Here is a 14940-nt window from a genome sequence, read left to right as displayed (position 1 = left end):
TTTGAAAATCTACAGCCAAAATGTTTTGATTAGAATAAAAATCTCCTCAAAAAATAGATGAAATCGCGATTTAAAAAGGAGATAGAAGAGAGAGGAAGATGAAAAGGTTTAGAGAGAAAGAGATGAGAGAGAAAGATGAAAATGAAAGTGTGAAAGAAATATTTTGTTTTGTTTAGGCATGGATTAAATGCGTGAAATACACGAATGTTATATTATTTGGTTTATATTGACAAGTCAACATTTAAGGTAATAAATATATAAAAAAAATAGATCAGGTAATGATCACGTATAATTAAAATTTCAATTAAAGATATGAGGTAATAGACCATTTTCGTTTTTATTAATTGAAGTGAACACACAAGGGTAAGAGGAGGTAAAAGATTAAACGAACAGCTGAGGTTTGGTAGAAGAGAGCGTTTATTTTCCACTGAATCTCCGACAGAATTTGGTGTGAGTGCTTTTTCTATTTTAGAGTATCAAAACGATGTTAGGGGAAGTGCAAGGTTATCGAATTTTTGTTGGTGGGTTATCTTGGGACGTAACTGAACGTCAGCTCGAAGATGCCTTTAGCCCTTTCGGTAAAATTCTCGATTGTCAGGTAATCTATTTCGCGTGTATTTTCTCTTTCTTCTTCCAATGAGTTTGTTGTCTGATTTTGAAAACTACTACTGGTAATTGATGTTAGGTATCCTTCATATATTTGATTATATGAAAAAAAATATCTTAGGTTTTTTGAATTTTTTTGAGGATGATTGTAAGCGGTCATGCTTGATAATGAGTTTTAAATTTATTGAATTTTTGTTGTAGCAAGTATATGATGCATTTTTTCTTGATTATAAGTAAGTTCATCATATTTCAAAAAAATCATCGATTTCATTTTCTTCATATGATTTAATTGGCTTTAATTATATTGAGACAACATATTATTAACAAATAACAACAGTATATAAAACAGACTTCTGTACCATCGATGCCTAATTGGTGCTTCTTTATCTTCATTTGATAATAGTCATGCAACAGATTGCAGGTTACTCCTTGTAGCTTCTTCTTTGAATGTCTTGACTTTTTGGTGAGGTATACGTCTGCTTAAGCAATGGAAACATTTTAAAGATTAACCATGAATCAAACTGTTTTTGTGTTTTATTCCTTTTTTCTTCATTTCCTTTTGATTTTCCTGATGTTGAGAACTATAATCTTGTTATATTCTATATTTTTTCCGATTTGATTACGTACTGATAACTTTCCTCAATTTTCTGTGGATCAAGCTGTTTATAGATTTGAAATGCCTTAAATGGATTAGTATGAGGAAGTTGTTAGTTCATTGGGATATGAAAAGTTTGCGGGAGTGCATCATTTCAGATACGAGAATCTGTTCAACGGCTTGTTTTTGAATTCACTCGCTAGACTATTCAAAAAAGGCAGTTGATTTTTAATTCCATTTAACAGTGGACGGTGGTTTCCTTTGAAGAAACATTTGAAAGTAGTTGAATTGAGATCAGATTCAATTTTAGAAATAACTTGTTTGGAAGTGTGTTCTTTGTTGTGGATTGCAGCGATTCATAAATTGTGTTCTTTTGCAATAAAATGTTTGAATTATTAAAATCATTTCTCTTCCCAGACTTCATTGCGTCATCTGGATGTCGGCCTTGGATTGAAGACATTCTTCATTCTTAGTTAGATGCATAACAGTCATCTTACATTATTGTCCTGTAAATCTGTTTACCTTGTGAGATGCATCAAATGTGGGAATAGAGAAGGTATAAATAACTTTAGATGTAAGGTGCTTCAGTTATGTGTATCAGTGGCATGCGGCCATGCATTTTTTGCTTTTAGAAGCAGGGTATGGGTTCTTTCTCTATTAAGAAAGTCCTGGTGTGAACTTTCCTACTGAAAAGATTCCATCAATTGATGAACGTCAAATGCATAAACTAACCTCAGTCTCCAGTTCAAACATTTCTTTCAGTTGAGTTGGCAGACAGCTTCAGAGAATGGACCTCTGGGTTTTGGCATCCTTCAATATGAATCTGTTTTGGAAAATGTCGTCTGTTCTTCTTATAGAAGTTGGGTGCCATATTCTCTAGTTTGAGGGACCAGATGACAGACATGATTATTTAAATGCTTTGGCAGGAACATGGAAGTATCATTTTCTTTTTTTAAGTTGATTTTTGCTGTTTATGTTGATTTTTGCTGTTTATTTTCTAATTAGTGATCTCTGAGCGCCTTGGATTTTGTCCCATCAATAATTTCTTTGGACTCTAAGCTGCACAAGATCTGGTGCATGAAGTTCACAGGAGAAACATAAACGGCTTCGTGCTTCTGCTTTAGATGCTATGAAAATATTAAGAAATCTAGCTTTCTATGAGGATATCCATTTCACTTCCTTATGTTTGGTTGTTCGTAGGCTATGCATTCTTTTTGAGTTTGTTTGAAGAAGAATCGGTGAACAAAAATTTTGAAGCTATGGGGGGCACTTATGAAACACACTGATTCTCTAAACATGTGCCACGGTCAAGAGGGAATTTGATTCTTGACCTTTGGGAAAGCCATAAGATGTAGATAGCTTGCTCTACTTATTTGAATGTTGGATTGTCGCTTCAGTTTTTTGAGGTCTTTTGTACTTTGGACCATCAGAAGAGGACATACTTCTGAAGCAGAAGAGTATGAGTTCTTCAAACAACCTAGTGAAAACGATGAAGAAGTTAATTTTCAGATTTTATGGTCGATGATATATTTGCTTAGATTAGTTCTTTGGCATATTAGTTGTCCATTTCCTTTGCATTGCATTTTTATGCTGAAGCTGGATTAAAATTTTGAAGGTTGGCTTCACCATCTTTGATGGCTTTCTAGTCAACAGTTGAAGAGGGGGAAGCTAAAATGTTCCCTAGTTGGTGGATGTTCATAACATAGATTAGTTGAATTGATGCTGGGAAAGGTAGCTGCATATTAAATGTTTGTGGGAAATCTAACACGGAGAGCTCCTCAAAAAGGTATCTTGCAGATGTGAGCTTTTCTGAGTATGATCAATCACCTATGGCTTAGATATACTTCTGCCATATATTTACTCGGAACTCATTAGTTGGTTGAAGCAAGTGAAGGAAAGTATATAACTTTAAATCAGATCATTTGGCATCATCAAGAATTACTCGAGATGTTAGAATGCGCTCATATTTGTTGTTTTATGTTTGCTGTTAATGGTATCGACTTCATTGGGTACATTTGATCTGAGTCAACCTAATGGGCCCAGATGACTGAAATCTGCAGGAGTGCAGATTCTGCTGCCCAAGTAAGACTCCTTTGCTGTTTTAAATGTATTATCATCCTTAATTACTTCTATATTCCTAGACCTTGCTCAAAATATGTTGCTTCAAGATCCTCCATTCTCATTTTGGTAATGTGATAAAAAAAATGTGTGGCAGTTGATTTATCCACTTTATTTTAATTGTCTACCATTAGTGCCATTGTTGCACGCACAGTTACAAAATTGGAATTTGACTTGAGACCTGAAGTCCCTATCATGAAGTAAGTTAAAAAAGTCTTTTTGAAGTTGGAATGCTAAACTGCCCAAGCAAAACCAAGAACCGAGGTGCTACCTGATAGCATAAGTCTTATATCCAGTAGAATTAATGAGAATGCTCAACTCTGTTCACTCATAATACCTTCTATTTGGTCTGTTTGTGGGGTGGGAGGGGGAAGGGATCATCATAGACTAAGCTTTTTGGATGAATTGTAGAAAGTATTTCTTTATAAGCCAAAATAATTTTGCTGATGTTTCAGGCCCAAGAAGGTTGTAGGATCCTACAAAAGTATCAATGACTTTATGTCTTTTATATGTAAGGAATCTTTTGCATCAATTAACAATGCCAACTACATCTACAACCCCCATTGATCCTTTAAATATAGGATTAGAAGTGGCCAAACTTTTTGGTTACGATAGACTCCCCTCTTCTGTCAAAGATCATGTAAAAGTTTGGGATGTTAAACTCAATCTGTACCTTTTTACACATCAATGATCAATGACGAAGTTTAAGTTAAAAAAAATATATGCAAGGACTCGAGGAATCTCAATACATGATCTAAATCATCTGCAACATTTCTACCTCGCCAAAAATATAGGTATCAATATTACAAATGAAAACTCATAATATAAGGATGCCCCAAGGGCTGGGACTGGTGACTTAGGTCACAGGTCGCTCTGCACCATGCGAACTAAGCCGGGTATTTAAATGGAGTAGGTTGGAAGGGCAGGCCAATTTTCTCCGAGTATCGAAGGGTACCGTTGGTCCTCAGTGGAGGTCCAGACAAATTTCTCGGTCATAAGGAGAAGCCACAAGGATTTCTTTAATTATGGCCTTAGCCACAAGGATTTCTTTAATTATGGCCTTTTCTTGGTCACAAGAAAAGGCCATAATTTATTAAGGATTAAGGATTTTGTAGCAATGGAAAAAATCTGAAAAACTTGCTCATCCACTAGGGATGAGGTAAATCGTATACGTGTATCAAAAGAAATCTGCAAAATTTACCTGGGGTCTGGGAAGTCAATTATTCTCTTTCGTGCAAACAAAAAACTGTGAAATTTGTCAATGCCTTCAGATTACGAAATGATAATTGAAGCATGAGTGGAAATGAAGGGACTTGAGAATAGAACCTTGCAAAGGAATAATATAGTGTGCCTTCCTTTTTCTTTTTGTAGCAAGACTAATATTTTGATACTAATTATGATGGCCCCCAACATGAACCATTCTAAAGCCTTGAAAGTTGTGTCATTCTTAGTGTTTCGTTCCTATTTATCAACTCAGATGACAGTCTTTGAATAGCGTTCTATTTTGATTTCTTCAATTATCTTGGTCCAATCATGCCTTGATATATTTGTGTAGGATATAGGTTATTTTGATTTCTTCAATTATCTTTGTCCAATCATGCCTTGATATATTTGTGTAGGATATAGGTTATTATTTTGTGGATATGGATGGGAAGTAATAAGGTTGTGATACTGCCTCTTCTTTTCTGTGTTTTGGTGATGGTCCAGTGTAATAAGATTTGAATTCCCATTGTTTAAATTGCCTGGGTTGAGCAATATTTTTCCTCAGAATTTGAGTTCCACTGTTCAAATTGACTGGTTGCGCAGCTTTTTTCTCAGTATCATTCTGAAAGGAAGCTATCTTGTTATGCTGATTGAGACAGCTTCCATTATACATGTATTAATCCACAATCTATTAGCTATGCCTCAATCCCAAACTTAGTTGAACAATTTCTACTAGTATTAAAATTAAGGAGCTCAAAACGTTTCTGGTCTTTCAGATATATAATTTTTCCATTTGATGCTCCAGATATTCGGTGAAAAGGAAAAAAAAAGGGGAAGCCCGGTGAACTAAAGCTCTCTATGCGCATGGTCCAGGGAAGGGACCCACCACAATGGTGTATTGTACGCTGCCTTACCTTGCATTTCTTCCCGCGGCTATTTTCAAGGCTTGAACCCCTTACCCTCCTGGTCACATGGCAGCAACTTTACCAGTTACTCCAAGGCTCCCCTTTGATATTTGGTGAAAAGAGTAAATGATAATATCCTGGCAATATAATGCTCACATCAGTTTGACTAAACACATTTGTATGTTATCATGGGGTTTGAAGAGCTCGGCTCTTCTGTTTGATCTATGTTTTCTGGCACTAGTTTCTGAGCTTTTTGTCCTGTAGGTTATGCTGGAAAGAGACACAGGCCGCCCTCGTGGCTTTGGGTTCTTAACATTTGCAGACCGTCGAACAATGGAGGATGCTATAAGAGAAATGGATGGTGCGGAGGTTGGTGATAGGTTGATATCAGTGAACAAGGCCCAACCAAAGATTGGAAGTGAGGATCCTGACCATGGCTATGGTGGAGGTTACTTATCAGGTGGCAGGGCAAGCTATGGTGGGGATAATAGGTCAGTTAGGCAGGACACTTGCTTCAGCTGTGGTCGTCCTGGCCATTGGGCCAGAGAATGTCCATTAAAAGGTGGCCGGGGTGCTCAACCGCTAATACCCCCACCTCGTTCTAGGCATGGTGATGCATGTGGAAATATGTCTGGAAGTGACCGTGATAGGTACGTGGATGACCGATATGATAGAGGGAACTATGCTGATAGGGAGCGCTATGACAACAGATATGGGATCTGTGATCGATACACTAGTAACAGGTATATTTTAAAGGAACTGACAATAAAATGCAGTGGTATCACAATTTTCACTGCAAGTTTGCTAGCAAGCCAGCTTAGCTTTCAGGTTTTAACCCCCAACTCCCCGAAAAAGTAATGGAGTAATTGTTTGAGGTGCTGCTGCTTTTTAATCCACCCCCCCCCCCCCCACCTCCCCTTCATTTCTTGTTAAATTAGTTGTCTCACCAAAATAACTTACATTGTGACTAGGTACCCTCCTAGTGGTGATTGCTTGGGCAACAGGCATGGGGGATCCGACCACTACCCTCAGAATGGCTATGGCAAAGAAAGAGGGTTCGGCAGAGATGTAAGCATGAGAGATGTGGGTGACAGATATGAAGCTGGAGGGGCAGCATGTTATGAGGGAAGAAGCTACAGAGATAGAGCTGGACCTTATGATCGCCCTCGAAGGGGCAGACGCCCACCTTCCTTCGACCGTTACTGAGATGAATAAGCACATACATGTGGAAGATGTTGAATTTTAGTTGATCTCTGTGGTAGTATTGTGTTGCGGAGAACGCTAGGATAAATGCATGCCGTCTTGTTTGGAAGCAGCTAGTAGAAACAAGAGTAAATTAGTAGGGACGTTGCAGAGCTATGTTTGTTCCTGGTAAAACAGTAGGGGCATCTTTAATGTATCTTTAATGTCTTTTGGTTTTGTTTTTATGCTTTATAAAAGGAGCTTGAATGCATTAAGGTCGCTTGTAACTCAAATCATTCTCTCGTCGCCTCTACAATTTTGTAAGAAATCGTGCATTTCGTTTCTCTCAACTGCAAATAAATGGAGCATTATTTAGTCAGCTCGTGATGCCAACATTTCAGCTAGAAATAACGTTTTTAAATTTGTCAAATGGATCAGCAAAAATTAGGCATGTTAGTTGAATGTGTTTAAAACTTGATAAACAGAGGTCTAACTATTATGTTAAATTTACTAGTAGTGTCGTGGTGGGTTTGGGTTGTAGGTAACAAAAGACTTTTAAAATGAAAAGTAGGTGACACAAGTCTTAATGATTGAGTGGAAGTGACAATTACTTTATTATGGATTAAAAAAGTTTGGTAAGTTTGAGAATAACTCTCAAGTTTTTAAATTTACATTTTGATTTAAATGTTTACCTAATAAAACGGAAAATGGAGGGAAAAAAAGATGTCTTTCTCTCTCTTCTCATCCATTGTTGTTTTCTCTCTCTTAGCGATTTTCGTTGTTCATTATTGTTACTGCTTTATTCATCATCTTCTGCTTCATTATCATCATCTTCTACTTCATTATCATCTTCATCTTCTTCTTGTTGACCATTGTTATTGTTGTTGTTGTTGTATCGCTACTGTTGCTATTTGACCAATTTATTAGGTCAAATCTTGTTTCGTACATCACTTTCTACTTTGGCATTACTTCATAGGAGACTTTGGTAAGTCAAATCATGATATTTAGTTAAATTTTTCATTTGGGTAATGCTATTGTGTTGTTTTTCCAATAATGGATAGAACCCGATCATGAATCCAACATAAGAGCTATCTGTTTAAACAGATAAATCATCTGTTACGACAGATGAGATATCGTTTCAACGGAAAACTGATATGTTGGATTCATGTTTATGGTTCTATATGCCATAACATGAATTGAACAGATGGAATATCTGTTGCAACAGATGATTTATCTGTTTAAACAAATTAGTTATTTGGTGCAACGTAGTAAATATCTGTTGCAACATATCATAAACCTGTTGCAACAGAACCTGAACTCGATTCAACCAGACGTGTTTTCTGTTGCAACAGGGTAAGTATCTATTGCAACAGATTATTAACTTGTTGTAACAGAAACTTAACTCGATTCCAACAGACGGTAAATATCTGTTGCAACATATTAGTAACCTATTGTGATATAACCTGACCTCGATTCCAACAGATCGTCGTCTGTTGCAACAGGTAAGTCATATGTCACAGAAGGTTAATTATCTGTTGCAACATGTCACTCATCTGTTGGAATCAGCTTCAAAGGTGCCTTAGTACTGTAACATCAATCCCAACAGATATATAGTCTGTTGCAACATATGATTCACTTGTTACAACAGATGACTCATCTGTTGAAATCAGCTTTAGGAGCGTAACATGAATCCCAACAGGTAAGTAATTTGTTGCGACTGATTACACATCTGTTGGGATTCATTTACGGCATTATGAAATCACTATTAACTTTTTTTAAGAAATAACTTTATTTTGGTACTGCTAATGGAGGGATCAATAACAATAGAGGTGGATTGTCATGGTCAATGGATTGAGAAGAGCAATCGATATGTATGGCGTTGGAACGAGGGTGAAATGCTAGAGACGATAGCTATGACAGTCCAAAGTGATGTTTCGTATGATGATTTTGTAAACTTAATCATCAGTTATTGTGGACTGAATTTTCAATCGGAAGAACTCATCATCACTTACATGCACAACTCCTTTGAAAATCAGAGGGTACTACCTTTCAAGATAACCGATCAGGTTTGGTTGCGTGCTTATCTTAGTGATTCATCCATGCAGGTGTTGAGGGTGTACGTGGTTGAAAAAACCAGAGAGAATGAGAACCAGAACATAGAAGAAGAACAACAACAAGACATCTTTGATGATAGGTTGGATGATCTAGACATGAATATTCCAGATGATGATCAAACACCTACGCCCGTTGATGTGACCAATACGATCTGCAGTTTTTCTCAATTGACACAGTCTGGAAATCTTCAAGACGACGGGACTGACTTTTTTATTGGAATGTCATTCAAGGACAAGAATGAACTAACTAACACTTTGTTTATTTCTTGCTTGAAAAAATATTTCAAAATAAAGAAGGTGATTAATTCGAGCAGTATCTTTGCTAATTCGAACTGCAAGTGATGGTTGAGAGCGGTGAAGTACGCAAGTTCTGACAGATTCATCATTCATAAACATGAAAAGCATTACACATGTGGTTCGGAGCACATCTCAGGCCAAAATCCTCACGCCACAGCAAAGGTCCTCGGTGAATATTTCAGGAGTAGTTTCCCCAATGGCAAAGGCCCTACAACAAGGGTTATGGCCAATCAACTCCTTACGGAATTGGGTGTCCTGGTCAGTTATTGGAAGATATATACGACCATGGGTATTGCCAAGGACTTGGTTAGGGGGACACTCGAGCATTGGTATGCAACTCTGGATGCCTACCGTTACATGATTGAGTCCACAAATCCCAGAAGTAAGACGGCATTACATCTTGATGAAAACGGAAGGTTCAAGTACTTTTTTGTATCCTATGGTTCTTGGATTTAAGGTTTTTGACATTTGAGAAAAGGCATAGCCGTCGATGGTACCTTCTTGAGGAGCAGGTATAATGGAGTTCTGCTAGCGGCGGTGGCGCAGGATGCGGAGAATCACATCTTTCCTGCCACTTTTTGTGTAGTGGACAAGGAATGTGATGCCTCTTATAAATTTTTTTTGAACAACTACAAAGCTGCGTCGAAGATACTGAAGAGTTATGTTTTGTATCGGATAGGCATCCAAGTATTCCAAAGATGGGTTCACGTTTCTTCACTTCATCTTACTTTAGTTGTTACATCAGACATCTTGGAGAGAACATTCGGACCAACTATCACAACGAAATGGTAGTGACCCTTTTTTATAGAGCAGCTAAAGCATATAGTAAAAAGGAGTTTTTAGACTATTTCAATCAAATAACGGATATGAATCCCAAGGTAGAAGAATTTCTCGTGCGTGTCGATTTTGAGATAGAGACCTGGACATTCTGTCCGGTAGATAGGTACATTCTTATCGATTTAATGTCTTATTTGAGTTACAAGTTTAGTATGATATCGTACTAAGTGATTCTTTTGTCTGTGTACAATATTATGACATCAAACATAGCTTAATCGGTGAATTCATTGTTTGGCGATGAAAGAGAATTTCTCATCAAGGCTATGTTTGAAAAAATAAGCAAGAAGTATGGCAAATTTTTTAACGAAAGGAGTGTGCATACTAATATCAAGTACCCCAAAAAAATCCCAATTAGTCGTCGAAAATTGAAAAAATAATATCAACGAACGTCAGTTTAGGAAATAGGTTATTATCTCATAAAATTGCAGATTACAAATTCAGTATCACTGGTCATGGTGATGTTGCCACGATCGATCTTCAAGCAAGATCTTGTACGTGCAGAGTTTTTGACTTGGACAAAATACCCTATCTACATGAATACAGTCATAAATATGGAGCTGAAGTTTACGAGCACTTCTCTCAATATTATTCGGTGGAAAAATATGAAATAGCATATAGTGGGAATATTACTCCGGTGCCTCCCGAAGAATCTTGGGTTGTTCCTGCAAAGCTTATGGAGAGATTAATACCTCTTCCATATATTAACCCAAGCACTATCAAACTAGGAAGAAATCCATATAAGAGGACGCGTGGAGTAGGAGAATCATTTTCATCAAGAAGAAACAAGTGCTTCGTAGGTAAGTCCGCTGGCCACAAAAGAACTATATGCCCAGATTGTAATCCACCATGATCATTGTAATTGCAGAAACTTGTATAGTTGTTTGTTGTGGATTTTTAAATATTTAACTCATTGTTATCATTTATTATATATAAGATATCTTTTTAATAACTTGTGCATCAATAAAAAGAGGCAAAACATGAACTAAACAATACAATAGACCATAAGTATTTCCAATAGATTACCCATCTGTGGCAACAGATGGAAATTAGCTGGAAGAACACAACAGTTCACTAAAACTGGAATGTTTTCCTCCAATAGATGATAAATCTGTCGCAACAGATAGATAATCTGTTGACAGAAACCCAACCGATGACCAATCAGTTTTAACACATGGTCTATCTGTTGAAAGAACTCAAAAGCCAAAATTGCTATTGCTAATGGATTTAAAATTGCTCCTTACCTCCAACCATCGATATGTTAACATGTAAAATATTTAGAAGAAGAAATAAACAGAATGAAAATTGAATAAGAATTCAAAAGCCAAAATCGACTAAAATAAATTTTTCATTAAACAAAAAATAAAATTCATTAGGTATAGATCCGATATAGAAAAATTAAAATACATATGCTAAAAAAGCACATTCTGATTATTATTATTATCATCATCATCATTAATGACAGCCGACCAATCAACTCGCAACAGCAGGGCCCTCATCAACCTCTAAATCTCTCTGAATATCATCGCTCTCACGGTGAAGAACTCCATCTGCAAGTCATTAACCTGCCTCTGAAGTTTCTGCACTATGTCACACAGAATAGTAATATCCCAAACAGGATCAGCTATATCTAGAACACGCATGAATTGACAAATGTAAAGAAAAGAGTCCAAATATAATACTACATATACTACAAACTGGTAGATTTACACAAAAAAAAAACTTACCTCAACGATAAAGGAATATGCTCTTTGAAGAGAAGTTTTTAAAGATGTCACACGAAAAGAAAAAATACAAGAAATAAATAAAGTTTAGCAGAATGAAGATTAAGGAGGGACCTATTTATAGAGGATTGAATCTGGATGTGTAAGGACAAAAGGCATGCCTGTTAAGCTCCATTGTATTAATTACATTCAAATTGGTGGCATTTTGTTTTCTGTGAAAAGTCACGACTTTTTCATTCACATTAATACTTCTCACCTTTTCAAAACAGTTTTGAGAAGACTTGATAACAACCATTATTATTGAGTTGTTGCAACAGATCGTCCATCTGCCGCAATAGATTTACCATCTGTTGCAATATATAGATTATCTGTTGCGATAAATGGACCATATGTTGGGGATATTTTGATTTCTTCTAACAGTTGATTCATCAGTTGCAACAGATGGATAATTCGATTCATCAGCTATTTTGAATATGTTAGATAAAATATCACGACTCTTCACCTCTTTTTTAATAGTCATCACATGCGTACAGATGAATAAATAATGTCTGTTCTGTCGCAACAGATTTACAATCTGTTGCAACATATGAATTATCTGTTGCGACAGATGGACCATATGTTGGAGGAGATATTTTGATTTCTTCCAACAGCTGATTCATCAGTTGTAACAGATAGAGATTTTGATTCATTAGCTGTTTTGAATGTGTTAAGATAAAAAATTTATGACTCTTCACACCTCTTTTTTAATAGTCATCACATGCGTACAGGTGAATAAACAACACTAACAGGTGAATAAACAACACTGTAGTGTCTTTGATAGGGTAGGAAGAATAAGGTGCGTGCAATGGATCCACTTTCATGCATGGGATTTATGTATTATTGATCAGTCTACCATGACAGACACATATAAACTGCAATGATTTTGTAAATGTAGTTTTTTACTGATTAGACATTGATCTTTCAAACAAGATCTTGTATTGTATAGTTTAGTTTGATTGGTGCAAACTGATAAGGCTGAAGGATTCCAAGACGGTGGTTTCGATACCCTGTTACAATTTAATGATGGTCTATGCTTATATTTTTGTGTCAAGATTGGGGAAAGGTTCAAGTTTTTAGCGACAGTGTAAATATTCAATAGTGATTGGATCGGTTTTAATGGCACAATGGACTTCTTGAAAGGCCTCCAAAGCCTTGCACTATAGCAAAAAATGATAGAACCAATAGAAATTCCCCTATTCTAAATTTATATGGATGGATTGCTGAAGGAGACTTTTATACAGCAGAAGGTGATTGGGATAATACCTGTACAGGAAAGGGGAGGTTGAGAAGGCCATCTATCATCTCAGACCTTGTTTAAGAGGAAACACAAAAAAGCAAGCAAGGAAATTCTAGCCAATCTGTCCAATGAAATTGACAAGAGAAATGGAAAAACTGGATTAGCTTCAAATGTGGAAGTGTATCCAAATGTAAAAATCCGTTAGTCGTTGAAAAAAAAAGAATGGTCAATAGGACTGGAGCTGGACATTTTGCTAGAGAATGCAACTAGCGAGCGTGGCCTCAATGAAGAATCTCACAAAGTATAGGACCAGAACTCTAAGGAAGAAGTTTAGCGAGCACAGGAAATTGATATGATTGTCGGTTATAATTGAAACCTGAACCAACTACTCCTAAATTAAAAATACGGGATTAAGATAAGGTGGCAATTTCTCAAGTTAAACTTGCATGCCATGCCTTCTGTTTGTGGCTATGATCAGGTCGATGGCAGTAGAAACAAAAAGGTCTAAAGTTGGGTAGAAATCCCATGCCTTGTTGTTTCCACTGCCTTTGACCTGAATAGAGCCATAAACCGGAGGCATAGGATGCAAATTTAACTTGAGAAATTGCCACCCTGGCTTGATCATGTATTTTTAATTCAGGAGTAGTTGGTTCAGGTTTCAATTCTAACCGACAATCTTACCACCTTCCGTGCTCGCAAAACTGCTTCCTTAGAGTTCTGGTCTTGTATTTTATGGGTCTTCATTGAGGCCACGCTCGCTAGTTGCAGTCTCTAGCAAAGTTACTAGCTACAGTCCTCTTGACCATTCTTCTTTTACTTCAACGACTGATGGATTTTCATTTTTGGATACGCTTCCACATTTGCAGCTCATCTATTTTTTTCATTTTCATGTAAATTTCATCAGCCAATTCACTACACTTTTCTTCCTACCTTGTGTTTTCTCTTAAACAAAGTCTGAGATGATATATGGCGTTCTCAACCTCCCCCTTCCCGCATAGGTATTCTCCCAAGCACCCACTGCGGTATAATAGTGATACAATGCTAAGTGTGTATCAAGAGATTCCAATCAACACAAGAACAACAAGATGAACAACAAAGTGCTAGTGAATCAAAAATGGCAACACACGGCTTCACTAGGCTTGCAACACTTGTTTGAACTAGAAAAGTGAGTTTAACAACAAGAACAACAAAGACAATATTGCTAGTGAATCGAAAGAGCCTCACACGGCTTCACTAGACTTTTATATTCAACAACACAATATTAACAAGATTTACAAAGAAAGAGATAGAAACTTGACACACAATATTCATTAATCTAAGAACCCTAACATGATAAAGGACCCTAAGACTAATAAATATCAATACCAAGTTCTTACTTGGACCAAGAGGAACTCAAAGAACCCCAAGAACCTAGTTTCTAGCTAAGATACAACACTAGTATCACTCTACTAGTGAGAATTTGGTTTTGGCCTCTCCAAATGATGAGAAAGAGAAGTAAAAAATTTACAAGTCTTTGTTTTTTGAATAATAGGAATCAACTAAAGCAAGACTAGCCCTATTAAATGGCTTATATAGTCACTTAGAAAGGAGGGACAAAGACCAAATTATCCTTGGCATTTAAGTGGGTGGGTTTGGGGTGTCTTGGTGGGCCTCTTTATATTTTATTAAATATAGACCCTTAGATGGGCTCACAAGGGCCTCACATATGGCCAAGAATGTGAACAAGGCTTGGAGTCATTGCAACTCACGTGCTTGTCTTTGTGTGAAAGGTCTCGAGCTAGGAATTACCGTATCATCCTCTCCATCTTGAAGGGAATTTGTTCTCAAATTCGGATTATTTCCATCTTCCATAGTTTCCACCCGAGAGAGATCACACACGTTGAAAGTGTTGTGTACTTGCTATTCTGGGGGTAGATCAATCTTGTAGGTATTGTCGTTGATCCTTTCTAATACTTGGAATGGACCATCACCCCGTGGCATCAATAGCATTCCTTTGAGACGGGAATCTATCCTTTCTTAGGTGCACCCACACCCAATCTCCCGATTCAAAAATGAGCTTTCTTCTTCCTTTGTTGGCTCGCCTCGC

General features: G+C 36.8%; 1 protein-coding gene across 6 annotated transcripts; it reads left to right on the top strand.

Moving 5' to 3' along the window:
• The first annotated feature begins 265 nt into the window (after positions 1–265).
• Positions 266–6988, top strand: LOC107863693 (glycine-rich RNA-binding protein RZ1B). Of its 6 annotated transcripts, none has more exons than XM_016709760.2 (4): positions 366–598; positions 2817–3283; positions 5692–6170; positions 6399–6988. In XM_016709760.2, the coding sequence occupies exons 2-4, from the start codon at positions 3245–3247 to the stop codon at positions 6631–6633; spliced, it is 753 nt and encodes a 250-aa protein (XP_016565246.1). In that variant the 5' UTR covers positions 366–598; positions 2817–3244; the 3' UTR covers positions 6634–6988. The 6 variants fall into 6 exon arrangements, with proteins under 6 accessions (XP_016565244.1, XP_016565246.1, XP_047264287.1 ...); XM_047408331.1 differs by having other exon boundaries at positions 2402–3283; XM_016709758.2 differs by lacking the exon at positions 2817–3283 and having other exon boundaries at positions 266–598.
• Positions 6989–14940: the final 7952 nt, after the last annotated feature.

This window comes from Capsicum annuum, chromosome 3, assembly GCF_002878395.1.
Source record: "Capsicum annuum cultivar UCD-10X-F1 chromosome 3, UCD10Xv1.1, whole genome shotgun sequence".
In the NCBI taxonomy this organism is placed as follows: Eukaryota; Viridiplantae; Streptophyta; class Magnoliopsida; order Solanales; family Solanaceae; genus Capsicum; species Capsicum annuum.
Note: the sequence above shows the minus strand (reverse complement) of the source record. Positions and strands in the feature narration are given on the sequence as shown.